Source organism: Notolabrus celidotus, chromosome 23, assembly GCF_009762535.1.
Source record: "Notolabrus celidotus isolate fNotCel1 chromosome 23, fNotCel1.pri, whole genome shotgun sequence".
Taxonomy (NCBI): Eukaryota; Metazoa; Chordata; class Actinopteri; order Labriformes; family Labridae; genus Notolabrus; species Notolabrus celidotus.
In genome coordinates this window covers 5,358,963-5,383,333 of record NC_048294.1, presented here as the reverse complement: position 1 = coordinate 5,383,333, position 24,371 = coordinate 5,358,963, and the positions used below count along the sequence as shown (strand labels likewise).

General features: G+C 39.6%; 2 protein-coding genes across 3 annotated transcripts in view; both read left to right on the top strand.

The window, feature by feature from the left end:
* si:ch211-200p22.4 (phosphatidylinositol-binding clathrin assembly protein) overlaps nucleotides 1-3,085 on the top strand; it is a 146,085-nt gene extending 143,000 nt beyond the window's left edge. Inside the window, exons 17-19 of one of the 2 annotated variants that reach the window (XM_034676580.1) lie at nucleotides 423-479; nucleotides 1,458-1,574; nucleotides 2,191-3,085. In XM_034676580.1, the coding sequence (XP_034532471.1) occupies nucleotides 423-479; nucleotides 1,458-1,574; nucleotides 2,191-2,205 (189 nt within the window). In that variant the 3' untranslated portion in view covers nucleotides 2,206-3,085. The remainder of the gene's footprint in view (nucleotides 1-422; nucleotides 480-1,457; nucleotides 1,575-2,190) is intronic. The other variant, XM_034676581.1, reaches the window with a different exon arrangement.
* Nucleotides 3,086-15,144: 12,059 nt separating this feature from the next.
* zgc:92429 (uncharacterized protein LOC445063 homolog) overlaps nucleotides 15,145-24,371 on the top strand; it is an 18,947-nt gene continuing 9,720 nt past the window's right edge. The window contains 8 exon segments of the mRNA XM_034676141.1: nucleotides 15,145-15,462; nucleotides 16,386-16,435; nucleotides 16,526-16,582; nucleotides 17,132-17,177; nucleotides 17,180-17,285; nucleotides 18,816-18,919; nucleotides 20,175-20,224; nucleotides 20,728-20,798. Coding sequence (XP_034532032.1) covers nucleotides 15,399-15,462; nucleotides 16,386-16,435; nucleotides 16,526-16,582; nucleotides 17,132-17,177; nucleotides 17,180-17,285; nucleotides 18,816-18,919; nucleotides 20,175-20,224; nucleotides 20,728-20,798 — 548 coding nt within the window. The 5' untranslated portion in view covers nucleotides 15,145-15,398.

The window sequence follows — 24,371 nt, the reverse complement described above, 5'->3', positions numbered from 1 at the left end:
GAGTGGATTTGATTTGTGGAGTGAGGAGGGCAGGTCTGAACACCGTCCTACTGAGCCTCCTCTTTTAAAGGTGGCGTAATGATCGCTCCCAGCGGGACTGCACTAAGTACCTCTGCTGCATGCTGTGCTGCTGTGCTCCTAATGTTCACACACTTTATCAGCATTAAATGCATTCTTCTGGATCGTACATTACGCCGTGTGTGCTTTATTTATCATGTTCAGAGTCGGACATAACTCACAGAGACAGAGGAGATGTTTGTCGGAGGGAGGACGGGGAAATATGTGAATTTCCTGGTGTTTATTCAAGCCTTCCATGCTAGAGGGGCTGCAGTAGCTTTCCACATCAACAGGCTGATATGTGTTTGACCAGTGTGTGTTTTCTGTCAGCTTTGACTGAAGTTTAAATGTTTCCTCTCTCACAGGCTCCAGCTCCCATGGCTTTTCCCATGACCACACCGCAAGTGCCTGTGTATGGAATGGTGAGTGTGCAAAACGCATTACATGCATACAGACATTCCTCTTAGCCACATGCATGCAGAACACAACATGCACGGGGGGGGGGTATTGATGGTATTTGAATACATTACCCTATTTATGTTCTATTATTAGGTTAGTTCATATTAGTTACGCCTCTCACTCACAGCTTTCCTCTCTGGATACACTCAGCGGTGTATCCCAACCCGCCTCCTTTAGTTTCTCATCTCTGCCTGTGTCTGATCTTTTGACAACAACTCAACTCATCTTTATTTATAAAGCACCTTTCATACGTTCAAGCATGCAGCTGAAAGTGCTTCAAGAGGAACAAGTGGAAATAAAATACTTAAAAAATAAAAACAAGACGATCAAATCAATACAAAAAATTCAAATAGGTATCAGAAAAAATAAAACATTATAATTACAATAAAAATTAATAAAATAAATTCAGATTAATATCAGAAAAATTAAATATATATATAAAAAATTATTACAATAAATTCAATACATATTATCAGATAAATATCAGAAAAATAAAATTGAATAAAATCATTGCAATAAAATAAAAAATAAAAAATCAGATAAATATCAGAAAAATGCAACAAAAAAATCATTACAATAAAACAATAAAATAATCAGATTAATATCAGAAATATTAAATGCAAAAAATATAATCATTAAAGTAAAATCAATAAAATACAATCTGATAAATATCAGAAAAATGGAATTAAAATGAAATAAAATTATTAGAATAAAATCAATAAAATACAATCTGATAAATTCAATCTGATAAATATCAGACAAATGAAATATAAAAAATAAAATCATTAAAATAAAATAAATAAAATATAATCAGATTAATATTAGAAAAATAAATATAGAAATGAAATATAATATAATAAGATATAATAAAATAAATCTTAATTTTCATTGCTCCGCTGTCTTACTGATCTCTCTCTCTCTCTCTCTCTCTCTCTCTTCAGGTCCCTCCCCAGATGGGTCAGATGGGCGGGGTACCAGTGATGGCTCCACAGCCAATGATGTACAACCAGCCTGTCCTCAGACCCACCAACCCCTTCGCACCCATGCCCGGAGCCCAGGTCAGTTCTCCTCTATGCGTGACTTCCATGCTCACGACACAATACCAGGACACTTAACTGAGTCGTATTTTTCCATCTTTGATCCATTATAACAAACAGAATATCTCACATTGACCCTTTATCACAAGTTCCATGTTTTTAAGTTGTGTTCAGGTCAAAACAGACGATTGCCAAGTTGAATAAAGTCTTGCTTTCTGAAAAGTTGTCAAATCTAATGACTTTATGTAAATATTAAAGCAATAGTGCAGCTGTATTCTTACTTTTATTAACCGTAAAGTATGTAGAGCCCTCAAAAGCAGAGAAAGCACAAACTACAAAAGGTGTTTATAAATGCAGATTTGCTTAAAGTATGAATTTCCAGTTGATTTGAATGTTTCTGGGAGGCCCAAGGAGGTTAAATTATTCAGTTATTCACAAGAGAAGAAGAGAGCAGCGTCTGAAAATGCATTGTTTACATCATATTGTCTAACTCAAAGCTATTCACTTCTTTTCTTTGAATGGATGTAAGTTTCTGTCTGTACCCAAACAAAGTACCAAAGTCATTCTTATGCATCGGTTAAAATGATGAAAATCAACAACATCTTCCTTCTCTGTCTTTCTCTTCCTGTTTATTCAGATGCAGTTTATGTAATCCAGTCAGGGGTGAAGCAGAGTGCCAAAAGCGACAAACAAACAAAAAGGCAGAAGATAACACACAAAGAGGAAGGATCAGATGGACGGAGGATTGATTTGATGAAGCTAAAACGACTAAGAGACTGACAAAGTAACCAACCAACACCAAAAACAGAGGGAAGAGGAGGAGAAGAAGACCGAAAAAAGAGGGATGGAGGGTGGCGAAGATGTCATTCTGGCTGGTTGTCTGAAACAACTTCTTGCATATTTGTGTGTGCTGCTGCTTTCTGTTAAAGTGTCCGATTTTGTGTTTTAAGTTCTATGGATGGAGTGACGTTTCAGCAGAGTGATTACCGATGAGAGAGAAAGAAAGGCAGGACAGAAAGAAGAGGAGGCGATTCAGACGATCCCTCCTCCGGTTTCGCTTGTTGAGAGTCTTTGCTGCAGTTTTAGCTTTATTTCAAACTGGTGCTATTTTGTCCCCTTTGGGTTACCGTCCGCCTGCGAACGCAGCGGCAGCTCAGTAGCGCTAACGAGGGGACAAGTGTTTGTTAAATGTGTGTAAGAGTGTGAGTGTACTGTAAAAAAAGAAAAGAAAAAAAAGAATGCACAGCAGTTGTTCCAGACAACACCTGAACACACACCTCCTCTCCATCCCCTTTCATTCGCCATCTGCGTCCATGATTGTCCAATCAGCGAGAGATTTTCCAGGCGAATCTTCTCGAGTGTGTTTTTTGTGGTTTTTCGCTCTTTTTGGATATCTTTGTATTTTTCGATCTGATTTCTTCTGCAGCCTCTCCTGAATGTTATCGGGGCTTGTACAGCGATTTGTTAAACCATTTGTTCATAGTAGTCAATGTTTGTTGTTAGGGTTTAAAGTTTAAAGTCTTTGTTGCCCATACTGCGTTGTTTTATCATGCCGAAGCAACAGATACACACATGGAAAACAGGGCTAACAACGTGCTAGCATTGGTCTAAATTTTCTGGACAAACATTTTTTTAAATGTTTTTCATACGGCCCGGTCACAGCAGAAATAAAAAAACATGATGTACCTTCTGAGCTTGCAGGGAGCTACTGTAGCTGTTAAGCTAGCCTCTAAGTCATCCAGTACTCTCTAAAAACGTCTTCTTTCTTCTTCTTACTGTTTTATTCACCTCCCCTTCGAAATTCCCTCCAAAGATTGTACATTTAAGGTAATACAGAGTTATTAACAGGAGGGAAGACAACTATTCTAGCTAGCTAGTGTTCTAACTAGCCATCCAACCAGAAAGTCTGTTAGCTTGGCTGCTAACAGGATGATAAGCTTATACAGTTAAAGCTGCTGTTGGTAGGAATGGTGTAAAAAAACCTCCCCAACCTTCTGTCCTGATTGGTCAAGTGGCGGCCCCACTACGTCATCCTGATTGGCTGGGAAGGCCACTACTTCCTCATAGAACGCTCACAATGATCTTTTGTGGGCGGGGTTACGACAGCAGAGAGGGGAGGGGTAGTGTTGACATTCGAAATCTCTCTCAGAACTGATGTTTATATAACGACTACCAACAGCAGCTTTAAGTCCAACTTTATTCTACAACCCATTCCTCTTTTGTTGGGGGTGTATTCTGTAAGAAGACATGTCAAATAAAACTGGATGGCGCACTGAAGCTAGTGAGCTAGCTTTATTCATTTTGAATTCTTTGTCAGACTTAAAGTTTGGCACAGTCGTGGTGGCTTTCTGATCGTAGCAACATCATAACCATCACAAAGTTAAAGTAAGATGAACTTAAGAAGGAAGAAGTGTCCAGACTTTCTTCACCTTGTTATGAAACATCAAGTTTTGCAGTAAAGCTGGTTTCTGTCACCTCTTTTAACCCTCCTGTTATGTTCGTTTCTTAGCGACAACAATTATGTTCCTGGGTCAACTTGACCCGAGGCATATTTAATGATTCCAAAGTGTCAGAACCTAAAAAACTCCCAATTGACATTTTTTAAAACTCCATTAATAACCATTTAAATCAATATTTAGAGCATTTGTTTTCTTCAGTTCTCACAGATCATGGTTCAATGAGGATAATTCACTAGTTTTTTATGCAAATTAATGTTAAAACTTTTTTTAATATACATTGGAAAGTGATTGGGGTGAAATATGTCACACAGTTGCAAAGACACATTTAATATTTAATAATTCTGACCCCTTTTAGCCTCCCCTTTGACTGCATGGTCAAATTGACCCACGAACAGTATCTATGTAATATAAGCATGCAGGGGGGGTTGCAAATGTGTGAAATCAACCATTTTTATTTTCTATGTTGTTCACGCTAGTTAAGCCAAGCAGAAGAAGTTTCAAAGCGAAAAAATACTTTTAACATTTTTTTTTTTTTAACTTTAAAATGGGTCAATTTGACCCGCAACATAACAGGAGGGTTAAACAGTGCTGTGACCGGGCATGTAGCCAAACATAACTCCCCACTTATTTATCATGATGATTTTGGCGGTCGTTACTCTCAGTCGAGGGTAAATAGAAGAATATTTTCAAGTGTAATTAGCCTGTTAGCAGCCTGTTAGCCCCCGGTTGACCTTGTGTGTTTCTGTTCTTTACGTCCTCATCAGCTCACCAATCAGACTCAGACGTTTCTAGAATAAGAGCTTTTTCTCATCAGGTCTACCCTATCAGCAGGTCCACATTATGTGCCAATGATTGATGACAGCAGCACTGAGTGGGTGATTAAAAAGTTACTGAATCAAGTTGAATTCACTTTAAATTGCACTGAATCAAAGAGAGTGGCTTTAAGTGCGGGCTCTGTCTGCACAGAAAGCCAAATGACACTGAACCTTTGGCATCACCCTCGCTCCGTTGGATCCAGGATCATTTTGGGGATCAAATTTCGACTCGTGTAAGAGGTCATGGCCATTCCTCAGCCAAAGCATCCATCGCCATGAGTTTGACTGTTGGGTGTACGTGTGCATATATGCATTTTTATCGTGTGTTCACGTGTGTGCTTACACATTAATGTGTTTGTTTTTCATTGAGGGCTATTTTATCTGAGGGTCAAATTGTGTCAAATTTCGAGCCAAATGTGAGCCAGCGAGTTTGACACGAAAAAAAAAATGTGCTTGTTTTGTTTTTGTAAAAAATCAAATTTTGTTGCAAAATGCACATGCAAAAATTTTGCACTGAAGTGACTATCCTGCCGTTAGGAGCTGCTGCCGGATTTCCTGGCATGGAGAAAGTTGAGAAAAGATTTGAAGTTTGTAGAAATTTGAGTTTTTACAATAAGAAGTTTGTCTAATCTACCAGCCACTGTGGCAGGTAACTAAAACTTATTTTCCTGCCATTCTAACGACTTGAAACTTTTTGTAGTCCCATCCCTGGTCCCGGTCCAGTGTCTTTATCCCAATCATCATCGATAGTCCGACTTAAATCTCTAGAATCTCGCCTCTCAACTCTGTCTAGTTGGTCTATCTCTAGGATGCTTTTTCAGCTTGCTTCGTCACTTTTCGGTGTGTGTAGATATGTAAAAAAAATAGTAATAATAACCACTTTCTGTCTAGATCGTCTCCGCCCGCCCATCACTGTCGCTGTTGGATAGATATTGCTAATAGATGCTTCTTGTCGCAGTCTTGTGTTAGCCTAGCCTTTCGTCATAGTATCCTCCCCGCGGTAGGTTTCCTGCCTCGTCCCCCCACCTCTGCCAGCGTCTCGTAACTAAAGCTCTATTATCTCTCTTGGTGTCTCTGTCTTTTAGCTGTAGACGAAACCTTTCGGAGGCTCTCGGGGCTCAGGCTTTGTGGTTCGCTTTTTCGCTAGCTAAAGAGTGCTAACTTTCTTCTCGCCGTTAGCATCGCTCCAGTGTCTGGTAGATGAATTCCTCAACATTTTACCCCACCCTTCCCACCGCATTTCGCGAACATCCGCCATTTTTGCCACTTGTGAAGATGTCAGCAGCCTATAAATGTTTCTGAATGGACCGTTGAATGCATAGTGAATCAGGTTTTTAGAGACATCGGAGAGGCTTTGTTGGCAACAACGTGTCCAACCAGGGTTTTGGAGTGGGCCCAAATGCTAATCTCTGCGTTAAGACGAAGGACAGATTTTGGGTGTCAGCTCAAGCGCATTAGCTGTCATGAAATCCTTGACCTCTTGGCTAACATCTGATGACAGCTTGGCACACGTCTAGCTAACAGTCTGATCTGATCAACCTACAACCAATTACACTAAAAAGGAAGTCAGCATGGACATCCTTCACAGCTGTTCAGAATAACAACCTGCAACAATGGGAGCCCAATTAAGTTCCCAGAGACTGGATTAACATCAGATGATAGCCAATGGTTCCAGTGTTGGTTGAAACCAAACGCTTGTTGATTGGAGCAGCAGCCAGTTCATGGTCAAGAGTATTTTGTAAATTTTATCCAGTTGGAAAGTGACGAAAGTAGCAAGAGAATCTACTAATTGTTGGTCAAAACGTCTGAACTTTGGTACTTGAGTCGAACTTGTTCCTGGTTTCTACTGTCTGACAAAGTCTTTGTTGGACTTCACAATCCCCTGCCTTCTTTGCATTGAGTTTCTAACACTTCTAATCCAGACAGCCAATTAAATAGCTTAGATATCCAGGTTTCTTTGGGGAGTGAGCAGGTGGGAGACTTTGTTGGTAAAAGTAAAGCCTTTGGTCTTCTCCATCCCAAAATTTCTCTAATTGGGCCTTCTATATAAATCCTTTTTTCCCTTTACGTCCCAACCCATTTGATCGAAGTCAGATCCAGTAGCTTGGATACTTGTTTGGTGATAATCCAGAGACTTCATTGGCCATCAAAGAGACTTCACTACCTTTTTTAGTTGAACCGGGCTTTCTCTAAATGTTGGTCCAGCTTTTATCCGCCCAAACAGCCACTTGGACATGTGACCAGCTTTTTGTTGGGGGTACTTCGTAAATTTTATCCCACCAACAGGAAGTCGTTCTGACCTCTGTGACGCTTCAGTCTCACAACCCTCCTCTTCTCCAGAACTCGAGCACCTTTCTGCTTTTGTGTTCAAACTTCTGAAACCACTCTTAATGGACGTCTGGTGATTTGGCTCCAGAGTAAGTTCTAATTATGGCTCCTTAATTTAGGGGACAGCTGTCTCTCTGTCTCTAATCTTGCATGATGAATTGGCACTTCAGAAAGAGGCGCCATTATCGTGGGCACGGGTCCAGAATCAGATCATGTTCACTCTGGATCTAACAATGAATCATATCAGGTCTTAACTGCGGATGTGGTTCCCTCCTGATGTTTGTGGTTCCCTCTTTAGAATACAGAACGTGTTGGCTTAGGTATGAAGGATGGTGAAGTCAGTGCCAGGCATCAAACAGAATGAAAGATGTTTGGCTGCTTCTTCAGCGAACACAGCTTTTTATTGCAAGCAAATCACATTTTTTTTGTCCTTCTCGGTCAGTTTGAAGCTTTCATTTTTCTTTTTTTACAGTTCTTCTCTGCATGGTTTCCCATCCCGCCTGTTGCAACGAGGTTTTCTTTGTCCGTGTGTCTTGAGTGGTTTGGAAACAGTCAAATTGTCGAAGGAGAGAGGCTGTTGTGGTTTCTGTGAAGTCCCCTAAATGTTACTGGCTTGTGTCCTCGTCTCTTTAGCGTTGATGTTACTCCCGGTAATTATCACAGCTTTATCTTGTAGGTGATTCTGTTATGCTTTGTATCCAGGGAGGGGGGTTTTCGCCGAGCATGCAGGCCCTATTTTTCGTTGGCGACTCCCTTTTCCTCAAAAGCAGACTTCTTATTTTTTCATCTGGGAATTTCCCAGGATGACCACAGTTTCTTTTTTTAGATCAGACCAGGCAACCTTTAAAAGCTGCTACCACTTCTCTCTGCATTGTTGTAGCATGAATCTCGGTGGAGACGGATACACGGATAAATCTTGATGTCATATTAAATGTTCTCTGCTAAGGCCAAGTGTATCAAACATTCAGAGAGCAGACTCATCCCCCTCTCTTTCTGGGGGGTTCGGTGAGTGCATGGTTGTAACGATGTCGATGTTTGTTGTCCTGTTTTCTCCCAAAAAACGCATGACAGTGATGGTGATGATGAAGATAATTCGCTCCTCTTGTTGTCCCTGTTTTGAAATGTCTGTCAGGCGCAGGGGGGGGGAAGATGGATCAAACTTCTCTTGACCAATCATTCGCCGTCCATGACAGCCGCTTCATCAGTCTCTGGACTGAATCAGACAGATGTTTGTACCGTCGATTAAAAACGAGCCACTGTGGCAAAAACGGAGCGCCAAACTTATTTGTGTTACCTCTCCCAAAGATGTCACATTTGTTACTTGCAGCACAGATTTGTCCTTCACTGTTTTGGCGCCATCTGCTGGCGGCTGCGGTGAAACTCCAGGTTGATTCAGAGTCAAAAGCAAACTGAAGCTGAAAGAGAGAGAGAGGCTGTTGAATGGATAAATCTCCTTGTTTTCGTCAGTGAGTCGGTGTGTGGAATCAAAGATTCTCTTGTGCACGTTCTGTTTTTTCTACATCTGTGTTTTTTGGTAAGAACCCTCGGATTGCTGCCTCACTATTCTGTATATAGAGAAACACACACATTCACACACCTCACACAGAGCTTAAAGACATACTCATAACATGCAACTGCATTACTTTGCATTTACTCTTTATTTTTCTGAACATGGAAGATATTAGCGTTCTTACTGCAGTATATAGGTATGATCATTTCTCAGCGGGGACGGGCTAATCAGACAGACGATGCAGATTTCGAGGGCTGCAGACCTCCCTGAACATCAGGATCAGCCATGAATTCTCAATGATGCCAAATGTTTTTTGAGCAGAGTACACCTTTTAATCTGTCTCTCTCTTCTCTGTCTCCTCCCCCGATTTCTCTTTGTACATTTTATTTTCTATTTATTTAAAGCAGAAATATATGGATTGTATCGAGCATGGAAAGGCAAACAAATGTTACAGTTGACAAACAAATCACAGGCTTTTATTTTACAGCAGTATATTTGTTTATTCTAGGGATCTGTTCTCTCTCTTTTTTTTTGGAAGAAATAAAAAGTCATTTTCCATTCCTAAGCGTGTGTCAGTCTTTGATTTTCAGTCTGAACTCACATCTCAAAACTGTCAAGAAAGTTTGCAAACCTTGGAAATCTATTTGAAAGTCTAACATGAGAGAATTTCAAGGTCTTTAAAACGTCAAACAGAGTATCTTCTCTGCTCTTTAATTGCAGCGCTGCAGGCGTTTTCTTCGTCCAAATCATCTCACTAATGCAGTTTTTACAAAAGTTTTCTTATCTTCGAAAATCTGTATTTTTTTCCACTAGGTCAAAAATAAACTTTAGCTTGATTGGTTGAAATTTTGCAGGTAAAACGGCGTAAAAATCTATAAATGAAAAAGCACATAAGAGTTGTCATGAGAAGTCATGAGGCATACAGTGCTGAAACATATGATTAAATAGTATGAAGATAAAGAGGTTAAAAATAATGTTTGTGCTTTCCACTAATGGCACAAGTAGTTGTTCAGCTAACTTTTAAAGATCAAGTCGTAGCACTGATTTCAAAGGTGCTACATGTTGCAATGTTGCATTTTAGCAACAGCACATTACTCCAGTTTATCTCAGGTAAAATAAGTACTTTGTGTTTGTAAAAAATAACCTAAGTGCGACTCAACAGGATGAAGGTGCCAAATATTTTTAAATGAAATAGGCGAAAGTTTGTCCATTTCTAAAGTGTCACGTCAAAGGAAAGACTGAAGGAGGACCCAAGTTCAGATTTAAAATAAAAAAGTTTTAATAAACAAAAGGTACAAACAAAACTACTGAAATTTCTAAGACACTAAAACCAAAGAAGTCCAAAATAACACAGACAACACAGGAAGGATATACAAAGATCCAACCCAGGACAAGGGAAACACACAGAGTAATTAACACAGGTGTGAACACAGGACACAGGTGAAACTAATCAGGTTCATCAAAAAGGAGGGAAACACACGAGGACAGGAGGTAAAACTAAACTGGAAACACAGGGATCATGAACTACATAATAAAACAGGAAAAAAGACTAGACCAAGAAACATAAGAGGCATGATCACTAAACACAAGGAAGATAAAGGATAACTTATAACAGAATAAACACGGGGAGGAACCAAGGTTTGAAACACAAGGGAAAAACTAAACTAAACATCAACTCATGACAGTGAACTCTTGATGTTATAGTAATCAGTAATGTGATGGTAGCCTACTGAATGTGTTGAAGGACACAGATCTCACAATGCAATGCACAAAAGACAAGGAGAAGCTGTCTACTACTTGGAAAAGGAAAAGGTATTTATAAAATGTTGCTTGGGATAAAACTGCTTCAAAAGATATTAAACAAACTGGAAATATAAATTCCTACGACAGACTTCAAGAGTAAAACCTTGTACAAGGTAGCGGGTAAACTAGATACTATGAATGTTAGCGTTAGCCAGTAAAAGTCAAAATTGTTAGTCTTACTTTAATGGTCATATTTGCCCTAGAATAATGTAGAGGATTCAGAACTGATGGTACATACTGCAATTTAATTCGAAGAGAAGTACCATGAACGTGCAGATTTCTGGGTCGTTCAAATTTAAGCTAAACCTCTAATTTTCTTCCTTATGTTTAAATCTATAAAACTCAACCTATAACAAAACAAAAACAATGACTGATTGATTATTTATAGACGATTTTGTTGAACCTATTCTTTGTTTTTAAACCTAAATATTTCTGCTTAATAAGTCTGAGTTTTGACAGACTGCTAGCTTGTTTTTAGATGGCTTATCTCCAGCAACAGCTAGCTAACATTCTCAGTATTTGTAGAATAGATGGGATGGTATAGATTGTTTCTTTCACTCTGGGTCACTAATTCTTTCTGGAATATATTTTCAACTTGTTTTATGTGTTTATACGCATAAATATCACTTCTTGTTGAGTTTGAGTTTGGACAGAGTGCTGCTAGCGTGTTTCCAGCCTGCTAGTCTCCAGCAACAGCTAGCTAACGGTCTCAGTATTTGTAGTATAGATGGGACGATATAGATTGTCTCTCTTTCTCTCTGGGTCACTAATTCTTTCTCGAGTATATATTTCTTAACTTGTTTTATGTGTTTATATGCTTAAATGTTGCTTCTTGTTTAGTTTGAGTTCAGAGTTCTTCTAGCTTGTTTTTCAAGTTGCTAGTCTCTTGTGTAGCAAGCTAACAGTCTTAATATTTGAGTTTAGACAGAATGAGAATCGATTTTCTCTTCAAACTCTCTCAAAGAAAGCTGAAGACATGTATTTCCCAAAAGATTGAACAAATAAATAATGATTAAAAGTTCTGAAAATGTTTTTTTGCCACCTTTGTCTGACTTAAAGGAGATATTTTCCCCAAACTTGACACCTTCACTGTGTTTTCACCTCCCTCAGCAGTTGTTACCCCAGCCTTTTAAGGTAGAGAGGTGTATTATGTAGCATGTAACAGAGGGTGTTTTAACAAATTGAGTTTTTGTGCTAAAATATCTTTCATCCTGGACACACAGAGACAAATTACCCAGCAGCGTCTGCAGGTGGTTCAACAATGAATTATTCACACAAGACAAAACGCTGCCGTTTGTCAGACAAGGTGCAATTTGAGTGATATATTTCTTACCAAGGGCTGTTTAGTCAAAAAAAAAAACTGAAATACAATCAAATACATCACCACCCGGTGACCGTGAGAGATTTTTGATGTGATGGTGGAACAAATGAACACAAACAGCTTCATTATTCAGGGCTCAGCAGGAACCAGCTTTGAAGTCTCTCACTGTGAGAGCGCCGAGGCTTTTTAGTTTACTGAGCCAAATCAGTGCTTCTGGTCAACACGTCTCAACAGGCAGGGGTAGAAGTATATAACAGTGTGTACGGATAAATGTATACAATGAGGAGATTACATGAAAACAGTAATCAGGCACTAGAAATGATTGTATGTTTGGTAAAGAATCCCACCACTAAATGGAAAATGGGACATTTAGCTAATTACTGTTGGCGGTAAACATGGGAATCGCTTTAATTTGACTCTTTTACATAGACACAAGTACTGAAAGCTGCTTTTAATGGCACCATTGTTCATAACGTTATCAAACCAAAATCCACCTTCATCAATTTTCTGTTATTCAAAGGCTTATGTACATAGTTAGAATCCATAAAGTCTAATACATCATCCAAATTCAAATATTGTCGTTTATGTTTTGGTATAATTGCCTCATACGAGGTCTTAATGAGCATAGGTATGCTTAGCTATGCACAACGCAACAAACCAATACGTACAGAGGTCATTTACAGCAGTGTTTCTCAACTGGTGGGTCGCGACCCAAAAGTGGGACCCGGACTCGTTTTGAGTGGGTCGCGGGCCTTCAGCTGGGGGAAAAAAATGTAAATGAAAATTGTGACACCTTGCTTTTTACAATGTAGTGTAAGACAATCAAAGTAAAAAAAAATCTTATGGGAAATAAGCGTGGCTAAATGCAAATAATACAGCGACTACATTAAATATGGACTTTATTATATTGATATAAAAAGAACGACAAAAACCTCAGACAGGGTTCCCACTCTTCTCCAGAGATCATTTTCCAGGACATTTCAAGTACATTTTCAGTGATGATCAAGCTGGTATGACAGTCTAAATTGAGTTCCTAATTTAGATCCTAAATAGTCTAACATGTTCCTCTCAGTGGAAGTCTACATTGAAGACGTGCAGTCTATGGCTATCCATGAAATCATCTCTTACCTGCTTAAAAATGATGGTAAACTGATTATAGAATAATGCAACCACAGATGTACAGCACTTTATTCATGCAACCAAGTAACAATGTTGGGCAACTCTCATCTCAGCTTTCTCTTTTCTCAAAAATTATAAAATTAGCTAAGTAAAAAACAAAAGAGCCAGTAAAGGAATCTAGAAGCTGCCTTACTGAAATAAAGAAATAATAATAATAATCAGTGCATAAATTGACCTAAATAGATCTGCATGACAAAAATGGCCACAAATGTTGAATGGGGATGTATCTTTTTAACCTTGTCAGGTCGCACGCAGTCATGTTGGAAAAAAATTCCAGGACAGTCTGTGATTTTCCAGGACATTTCACTTTTTCTCCCATTTTCCAGGTGTTTTCCAGTACTGGAAAACTGGTCAACTGTTTTCCAGTTTTTCCAGGACGCGTGGGAACCCTGCTCAGAGTGTTGTGTGCACCAAGGTGTTGGAAAGTGAAAGTATGAAGCCGTCAAAATGAAAGCGGCATTTGGAAACAAAACACTCTGCTCTCTTTTAATAGCATACTTTGTGTTATAACATGATACGTTATGCCAAAACTACATATTTTTGAATATCTTTGAAACTAGTTCTCACTAGTTAGACCTATTTGTTTCATGTTTGTGCATAATATTCTTGAAACCTTGTGTCCCTGCACTTTTTGATTTACATTAAAATGCAGCTAAAAGAATGTGAAAGGGCATATTTCTTTTTCTAGCATCGCCACTTGCTGGTCGTTTTGGGTTTACCAGTACACTTGTTTGTGTGTTGGCATAATCTAATATTCTGTATCTCAGGTTCAAACTGCACCATCTTTATATTAAACCAATTTGATAAATTAAAAAATGTTCCTTGATTTGGGTCGCGGCTTATCGCTAAGGGATGATGTTGGGTCCCAAAACCAGACCAGTTGAGAACCACTGATTTACAGTACCAACGTTCTTGTGTTTGGAGTGTTGCAAGAATGTTTTATTTAAGGCTGTAAACATTCTTGACAGTTTCCACTGCATTTGTTTGACTAGCTAACACCACATAGTTGTTATTTAGCATTGCATTTATAAGGTAAAGAACATATAATAGCACTCAAAAAAGAAACAAAGTTATGGTGTTCTCAGGGAGGTAATGTGGTCAACTCCAGGTAGAAGCCAGGTGGCTCTTGAAGAATTAGGAAGCCATGAGGGGCTGTCTTCAGGCACACCAGCTCGAGTCAAGGAACATGTTAAAACCTCTTTAATTCATACAGGGCATGACGTGTTCAAAATGGTATACAGCAACAAAAGGAAACGACAACCAGTTTCGACCCTTACTGGGTCTTCATCAGGGTGTGGTCAACAAATTATAGCATTCAAGCTAATGTTACGTGTGTATGCTAACTGCTAACAATTTTCTGATTTGGCAATTTTATTTTTAATGGTGTTTTTTTCCCCCTTTAACTTAAAGAAAGACATAAACATGTGAAACTATCACACCCTTATAGTGTTTATAAAGTTACAATTAGCTGTTTTTAGTAGTTTGCTTTTAATGTAGTTTCTACTGTAGCTTATGAGACAAAAACTAAATTTTGATGCCAAATTTCACCATTAAGTCTTACATTTTAGACACAATTTTAAAAATCTCATTTAAGACATGATATCAAGGAGGTCAAGGCTTTTATAGCGGCAGATTATTGTTTAATCTTAACACATGGTTTAACTATTTGTACATCACTTCACCTATTAGTGTTATTTACCTTCATTTCAGTATATAAGTCCAATATCTGAGTTAAAACCTGCTTCAGAAGTAAGCAAAATCAAACAAAGAAGTTGTTCAATCATCAGGTTGTAAAGGAAAATAGATATCAATATAGTGTAGGTATTAAGAAGGGAATTTAAAGAATTGTTCAGCTTGCAGTGTTGGGCCAAATTTCCAGGTTTTCCCCTCCCAAATCAAATTTTGGTACCAATTTGGCACCATAAAGGTAGAATTTAAGAGGTATTTTATTAGCATCTTGGCCAAATATTATCAGGTATAAGAGAATCCAAAGACTTCTACTCCTGGACAAACAAACCCCTGAAACTAAAGTGGATCCAGGGAGATAAAGCAACAGAAATCCAGGAGTTATCGGTCCTCTCTGGTCACCCCAGGCCTGTTGGTGTGACAGGCGACGCTCAGCAGGAGGAACGTTGACCCCCCACAGCCAGATAAGTTTTGACAGCTGTAAACTGAGAGAGGAGGAGGAGGAGGAGGGGAAAAAGGGAGGTGAGAGGCTATTTTTATCTTTCATTCAGCCAGGCCCAAACCAGAGTCACAGTGACAGAGACCCTCTCTGCTTCTGGATCTCTCTTTCCTCGCCCTGCTAGAGAAACTTCTGGAGCGTCCAACTTTGGCTTTAAGACCAGGAGAGCTCACCGGGTCCCTGGAGGAACATTACCAGAAACTGCAGAGTTCAGAAGAAAGGATAAAAGAAAGTGACAGGCCAACATGGCGCTGATGTGCTACAACAAAGGCTGCGGACTCAATTATGATGCTGACAAGAACAAGGACGGTAAGATCCTGATTTGTTTCTGTGGTTTTAATTAAAATATTCAGTCATGTTTGGCTCTGGCTGCTGAATATTTCTGCCAGCAAGGTCATTTAGCCTCAGTGGAAGTCAGAATGAGTGAAATGAATCTTAAAAGCTGTTTTTTAAATGTGAAATCAACGCTGGTGGGGATCTGATTTGCTTTGATTCCCTTAAATGAGGTTTAATGTACCCAGTTTGTTGCTTCTGTATTAAAAGAAGAACAGCCAAAATCTATAACAGTTCAAAAATACATGATACTGCGACTGAAATCAAACTGACTCAAGTTATTAAAGAAATTCACTTTGATTCTCGAAGATTTTTGAACATTTTTGACATTTTGTGCTAGTAGTATACATAATATGCAAACTGAAACATGGAATATTTTATCTTGTTACCTTAAAGAAAGGAATATGTATTCCAACGTCACTGAAAAGAAAACATATTTTAATCACCACTAACACTGTTTTAATGCAAGATTTGGTATATGCATGCTTTTATTTTGAAGGAGCATTTTTGGGACCAGATTTTTCAGAGTTCCTTGCCTAATATATCGAACATTTATGGATCAATCTGGGTCCAGAATTGAACAGTTAATACTCAAAACAATCAATATCATGTGAGTCTGGATCCACTGTGGGGCCGTTCACTGTTTGACAGGAAAATACAATTTTAAAAAGTAACTTCCTGTGGTATAATAGAAGTCGTCTCACATGGTTTCTGTGTGAGTTTGAGCTAGCTCAGCAAAGCATAGCATGTGTAGCAGGCCATGTGTCCATAGCTATCTTCCTGGAAACCAGTTTCCTTTTATGGGACTTTGTAACCCCGCCCCCCCAAACAGCTGGTCCCCCCCTGCTGACTCTGAGTGTCCACATTCAGACTCACAGCTTCTCTCTGCTTCTCCATAGACTCCTGCATCTTTCATCCTGGTGTCCCCATCTTCCACGACGCTCTGAAGGTAAAAGGAGAGAAAATACATAAGCTAACAAACACTTTCACTCTGCTGTATATAAAAAAAAAAACACGTTTGTGTGTGTGTTCTTTTCAGGGTTGGTCATGCTGCAGGAAAAGGACGACAGACTTCTCAGAGTTTCTCTCCATCAAGGTAACAACAGCTCAGGGTCCACATACTAGATACTTCTTTTAACAATAAGTTAAATCAGGGGTTCCCAAAGTGTGGGTTGGGACCCCCTGGGGGCTCGAGAGACCCAAATGGGGGGTCAGTGAGATGTCTTCCAGAATGTTTGTTTTTTTTAGTTATTTAAAAATAGTACATTTTAACCCATTATAGTAAAAAATATCAACAAAAATTGTAACTAAACTTGAAATAAAACCTTGAAAGTAGAAAATGTAATGAGTTTTCTGCCTTTCTTTGTTCCCAGATGACTCCTAAGTTTAGGGTTAGTGAACAGTTCATTATCAAAAGCATCAGTAGCAGTAGGTTCATTCATAACGGCACAGGAAACACAGACACATGCTCATATAGGTAGGCTAATTTTCTGCAGTACCAGCTAAAAGAAGCCACATTGAATCACTTTGAGGGACAGTGGGGGTCGTGAGTCTTTGGCACCCATATTTTGGGGGTCCCAGGCTGAAAGGTTTGAGAACCCCTGATTTAAATTATGCTGAGATGACCGCTCTGTTTTTATCTCAGGGCTGCACTCGAGGACGCCACAGCAACGAGAAGCCTCAGGAGCCTATGAGCCGGAGGTGACGTCGGATAAGACGGACGTCAAGCAAGCAAACGGCCCCGAGATCATCTACCAGGGACCCAAATCTGCTGAGACGCTTCAGAAGGAGAGACCCAGGTGTGTAGTGAGTCAGGATTGTGTCATTAGATAAGATAAGTGGCAGTTTGTGAGGTTTTTGTCCCTGTCTCTTCTATTTGTGTGTTCAGTTACACGGGTCAGAACGAGGATCCACAGGATCCCTGGAAGACAAAATGTAGATCCTTCACACAAAAAATTATTTAACGGCTGAAATCAAAATTTCTGTTTCATCCTGACTTACTTTTTTTAGTTTCTGAAGACATTTGCATGAGGATGAATCTCATGGATGAGGTAATATTTGATAATCTTTGTTGCATTTTGTGCTCTAAAAACTCTCAGGGACTACAAAACTCAGAAGCATCAGCCAGTCACTTTCTTGTAGCTTCTTAAAATCATTGTGTTGATTTTTAGTTTTTTACTTTTATAACTGGAAAATGGTGGATTGCTCTCTCTCGGTGAGGAGTGAGACTTTGCTCCAAGTGGGGGAGTTTAAGTATCTCGGGGTCTTGTTCACGAGTGGGGGTAAAATGGAGCGTGAGATCCACAGGCGGATTGGTGCGGCGTCAGCAGTGATGCGGACGTTGTATCGGACCATTGTGGTGAAGAGGGAGCTGAGCCGGAAGGTAAAGCTTTCGATTTACCAGTCGGTCTACGTTCCAACCCTCACCTATGGTCATGAGCTGTGGGTCATGACCGAAAGGATAAGATCGCGGATACAAGCGGCTGAAATGAGTTTCCTGCGATGGGTGTCTGGGCTCGGCCTTAGAGATAGAGTCAGGAGCTCGGACATCCGAAGGGAGCTCGGAGTAGAGCCGCTGCTCCTCCGCGTCGAAAAGAGTCAGCTGAGGGGGTTCGGGCATCTGATAAGGATGCCTCCCGGACGCCTCCCTTTAGAGGTTTCTGGGCACGTCCAACTGGGAGAAGGCCCCGGGGTAGACCCAGAATGCGGTGGAGGGATTATATCTCCTGCCTGGTCTGGGAACGCCTCGGGATTCCCCAGGAGGAGCTGGAAAGTGTCGCCGGGAAGAGGGATGTCTGGGTTAATTTGCTTGGACTGCTACCCCCGCGACCCGACCCCGGATAAGCGGAAGAAAATGGATGGATGGACTTTTATAACCAACAAATAAAATAATACATTTAAGACTTGTAACTCAAAAGAAATATGACATATTTTAGTCAAATCTGAGAACAATTTTAAATCTTTCCTGGAGAAAATAAAATATTTATTCAAACTTAAAGGAAATCTCTTGGACAGATGAATTGACACTGTGTTGCTCTTAATGTACATTACATTTATCTGTCTCAGTGAAAGAAAAAAAATGTTTTTGTGGCATCAGATCAGTATTCAGCTTTTAGTTTTTACAGTTCTATATGATATAAATATAAATTCATTGTTTCATTCTTTGGTTTATAAAGTTTGGTGGCTAAATTCACAATTCTGTAACCACATTTTAATTTGTAGGCCTGTGCTAAGGCTAAGCTAATATATTTTGTGTCAATGTTAATTTTTGTTCTCACTGCGTGTGTTTTTGGGTGTGTTTCCTGTGTGTTTTGTTTGTGTGTGTGCAGTTCAGACGAGCTTAAGACCAAACTCCCCCACAAAGTGTCGGCCTCTCTGGATCAGGTTCTGGAGAAACTTGACATCAGCAAGAAAGCAGAACAAGTGAAGAAAGGTCAGTGTATTCTATCCTCCTACTTTTCTTGTCCCTGAACACATCTTTGACTCATAAACAGAGAAAACATCAATATTATGATCAAGACTTCTGACTCGAATCAACAATTACAACATAAGTTTCTCAGTAAATGTGAGGCTATCTTTAAGAAAACATTTTTTAACTCTTTTATTATAAATCAACTCTGATGAAAGTTTCTGTCATTGTCTTAAAGTCAAAAGGTTTTATGAGTTCAAATTTAACTACATCTCTTTGAATTGAAAACAGGTTCAAATATTTACCTTGCACCAATGCTTTAAGAAAATGAAACTTTCATCACTTGCTAGTGTTAATAAAGACACATTATTGTACATTTAAATTTACTTTGGAATTTATAAATTTACTTTGGAATTTATAGAATTTCTGAAACATTTCTGGAGATTTACAAAACTTTCTAAAAGTTCTGCCGTGAGTTTTTATTTTATTTTTTCAGTATTTTGGGAAGCTCACGTCAAAAATTGTTGAAACTTTAGGGGAAAATATCAAAGACTTACATTTGACATTTTTCGAAAATTTGAAGAATTTTCACATCATGTTTTACAAAATTTCTCAGTTACATTCAACAATTTTCCTGGAAGCTTTCTGGGAATTTTCAGAGAAATCCTCAGTTTATTATCCTTGACACTTTTAAGAATCTTCTGAAGATTTTCTTTGAAACTTTCAGGAAATGTTGTGTAATTTTAGGAAACATTCACAGAAATTGTTCCAAAATTACCCTGGAAATTTTGAGGGAATGTTCCCAGAATTATCATTAATTCTTCTGGGAAATGTTCCAACTTTTTTATGAGTCTGTGTCTTTTACAAGCAATAAATACCAAATTTACAACAATAGTCTAAAGCTAATTGTTTTATAAAATATTTAATATTACTCTTAATATTAAGAACAGATTAAAGTATATATATTGCACCAATGTTAATGAGTATCTTACAATGTAATTACATTTTATTACATAGTTTTGTATGTAGTGTTTTTTTGCACATATTCGGAAGTCATATGTCAACACATTATTCAAAAAGTTTGTTTTTACCTTAACATTTTGTAGTGCAGTCTTTTTAAACTACAAATGGTAAATAAGTTGTGTGCCTTTTATCTAGAAGTATATCTGTCACATTCATCTCAGACAAAAATAACTCCTTTAAAAGATTTATATGAAAGGATTGACTCGGTTTGATTTCTTGTTCTTACTTTACTCTTCGTGTCTTTTTCGTCTGACAGAAAGTGAGGTAATGCAGGGGACCCGCTGCAAGAACCCAGGATGTAAAACAGTAAGTGGCACAATCATGTTTCTGTGCCTCAGTCTGTGTTCAGTTCTTCACTCCAGTTATTCAGAGCTGTAAAGCTTTTTAACGGCTCCATCTAGTGGACGAAACAGGGAACAACAGGCAGAGCTTCCACATTTGCTTTGACAGTTTTTCAACCCTGGTTTGAGCCTTCAAACTGAAAATGTGTAAAAGATGAATGATGACTCAAGAACCATAAATACACAATTAACACTAGCTTAGTTAAATCTTCAGAACTGAAAGTAAATGTGAAAGCATATCTTTTTATATAAGAACCTAAAACTAATTCAAAATCATTATTCAAGATGTTTAGTGACCCAGCTCTGGATCGTACCCCACCCTTGATTAACAAACAGCTCTCAAACAGACACGCCCAACTCATGACCTTATGATGTGACTGATGACCAAACACAAACTGTAATCTGTTCCACTTTATTGATCATCTGATGGTCACACTGTAATCATTAGCATTGTGTTTGTATGTTCAGATGTATCAGGGCCCGGAGACAGACAAGGAGATCTGCACCCACCACCCTGGAGCTCCCGTCTTTCATGAGGGGTGAGACGTCAACACACACTGCTGCATGTTTCCACCCCTTCACTCCGGATATTATAAAAGCTTCATGCATAATCTTCTACAACAGAATCATAATTACGATCTCTGTTTGCACAACTCGCTTTTTTGCTAACCATAATTAGAGCCCGGCTGCAAAAAGAGAGATGCAAATCAAAACAAAGTGAAGGCCGTGTAAGAGGAAGGAGAAACATAAAAGTTGAGAGATGAAAATGAAAGATCCGAAAATTCATTAAAGATCAGCTAGGAATAACAAACGAGCAGCTTTAAAAACTGACCTTAAAGTCAATGAAACAGAAATGTTCTTTAAACCATGAGATGAGAAAATAGGGTTAGGGTTACGATTAGGGTTAGGGTTAGGGTTACGATTAGGGTTAGGGTTACGATTAGGGTTAGGGTTACGATTAGGGTTACGATTAGGGTTAGGGTTAGGGTACGATTCGGGTTAGGGTTAGGTTACGATTAGGGTTAGGGTTAGGGTTACGATTAGGGTTAAGGTTACGATTCGGGTTAGGGTTAGGGTTACGATTAGGGTTAGGGTTAGGGTTAGGGTTAGGGTTACGATTAGGGTTAGGGTTACGATTAGGGTTAGGGTTAGGGTTACGATAAGGGTTACGATTAGGGTTAGGGTTAGGATGACGATTAGGGTAGGGTTACGATTATGGTTAGGGTTACGATTAGGGTTAGGGTTACGATAAGGGTTACGATTAGGGTTAGGGTTAGGATGACGATTAGGGTTAGGGTTACGATTAGGGTTAGGGTTACGATTATGGTTAGGGTTAGGGTTAGGGTTAGGGTTAGGGTGACGATTAGGGTTAGGGTTACGATTATGGTTACGATTAGGGTTAGGGTTAGGGTGACGATTAGGGTTAGGGTGACGATTATGGTTACGATTAGGGTTAGGGTTACGATTAGGGTTAGGGTTAGGGTGACGATTAGGGTTAGGGTTACGATGGTTACGATTAGGGTTAGGTTAGGGTGCGATTAGGGTTAGGGTGACGATTATGGTTACGATTAGGGTTAGGGTTAGGGTTAGGGTTAGGGTTAGGGTTACGATTAGGGTTAGGGTTAGGGTTACAATTAGGGTTAGGGTTAGGGTTAGGGTTACGATTAGGGTTAGGGTTAGGGTTAGGGTTACGATTAGGGTTAGGGTTACGATTAGAGTTACGATTAGGGTTAGGGTTACGATTAGGGTTAGGGTTAGGGTTAGGGTTACGATTAGGGTTAGGGTTAGGGTTACGATTAGGGTTGGGTTAGGGTTACGATTAGGGTTAGGGTTAGGGTAACTATTAGGGTTACAATTAGGGTTAGGGTTAGGGTTAGGGTTAGGGTTAGGGTTACGATTAGGGTTAGGGTTAGGGTTACGATTAGGGTTAGGGTTAGGGTTAGGGTTACGATTAGGGTTAGGTTAGGGTTACGATTATGATTAGGGTTAGGGTTACGATTAGGGTTACGATTAGGGTTAGGGTTACGATTAGGGTTAGGGTTACGATTAGGGTTAGGGTTAGGGTTACGATTAGGGTTAGGATTTGGGTTAGGGTTACGATTAGGGTTACAATTAGGGTAACGATTAGGGTAACGGTTAGGGTTAGGGTTACGATATTAGGTAGGGTTAGGGTTATTTAGGGTTAGGGTTAGATTAGGGTTAGGGTTACGATTAGGGTTAGGGTTAGATTAGGGTTAGGGTTACGATCAGGGTTAGGGTTAGGGTTATGATTAGGGTAAGGGTTAGGGTTACGATTATGGTTAGGGTTACGATTAGGGTTAGGGTTACGATAAGGGTTACGATTAGGGTTAGGGTTAGGGTTACGATTAGGGTTAGGCTTAGGGTTACGATTAGGGTTAGGGTTACGATTATGGTTAGGGTTAGGGTTAGGGTTAGGGTTAGGGTGACGATTAGGGTTAGGGTGACGATTATGGTTACGATTAGGGTTAGGGTTACGATTAGGGTTAGGGTTAGGGTTACGATTAGGGTTAGGGTTAGGGTTACGATTAGGGTAAGGGTTAGGGTTACGATTAGGGTTAGGGTTAGGGTAACTATTAGGGTTACGATTAGGGTTAGGGTTAGGGTTAGGGTTACGATTAGGGTTAGGGTTAGGGTTACGATTAGGGTTAGGGTTAGGGTTACGATTAGGGTTAGGGTTAGGGTTAGGGTTACGATTAGGGTTAGGGTTAGGGTTAGGGTTACGATTAGGGTTAGGGTTACGATTAGAGTTACGATTAGGGTTAGGGTTACGATTAGGGTTAGGGTTAGGGTTGGGTTACGATTAGGGTTAGGGTTACGATTAGGGTTAGGGTTAGGGTTCGATTAGGGTTAGGGTTAGGGTTAGGGTTAGGGTTACGATTAGGGTTAGGGTTAGGGTTACGATTAGGGTTAGGGTTAGGGTTACGATTAGGGTTAGGGTTAGGGTTACGATTAGGGTTAGGGTTAGGGTTACGATTAGGTTAGGGTTAGGGTTAGGGTTACGATTAGGGTTAGGGTTACGATTAGGGTTACGATTAGGGTAACGATTAGGGTAACGGTTAGGGTTAGGGTTCGATTAGGGTTAGGGTTAGGGTTACGATTAGGGTTAGGGTTAGATTAGGGTTAGGGTTACGATCAGGGTTAGGGTTAGGGTTATGATTAGGGTAAGGGTTAGGGTTACGATTAGGGTTACGATTAGGGTTAGGGTTAGGGCTACGATTAGGGTTAGGGTTAGGGTTACGATTAGGGTTAGGGTTACGATTAGGGTAACGATTAGGGTTAGGGTTAGGGTTAGGGTAACTATTAGGGTTACGATTAGGGTTAGGGTTAGGGTTAGGGTTACGTTTAGGGTTAGGGTTACGATTAGGGTTAGGGTTAGGGTTAGGGTAACTATTAGGGTTACGATTAGGGTTAGGGTTAGGGTTACGATTAGGGTTAGGGTTAGGGTTACGATTAGGGTTAGGGTTAGGGTTACGATTAGGGTTAGGGTTACGATTAGAGTTACGATTAGGGTTAGGGTTACGATTAGGGTTAGGGTTAGGGTTACGATTAGGGTGGATTTGGGTTAGGGTTACAATTAGGGTTAGGGTTAGGGTAACGATTAGGGTTACGATTAGGGTTAGGGTTAGGGTTACGATTAGGGTTAGGGTTAGGGTAACTATTAGGGTTAGGGTTAGGGTTACGATTAGGGTTACGATTAGGGTTAGGGTTAGGGTTACGATTAGGGTTAGGGTTAGGGTAACTATTAGGGTTAGGGTTAGGGTTACGATTAGGGTTAGGGTTAGGGTTAGGGTTAGGGTTAGGGTTAGGGTTAGGGTTACGATTAGGGTTAGGGTTAGGGTTAGGGTTAGGGTAACTATTAGGGTTACGATTAGGGTTAGGGTTAGGGTTACGATTAGGGTTAGGGTTACGATTAGGGTTAGGGTTAGGGTAGGGTTACGATTAGGGTTAGGGTAACTATGAGGGTAAGGGTTAGGGTTACGATTAGGGTTACGATTAGGGTTAGGGTTAGGTTACGATTAGGGTTAGGGTTAGGGTTACTATTAGGGTTAGGTTAGGGTTACGATTAGGGTTAGGGTTAGGGTTAGGGTTCG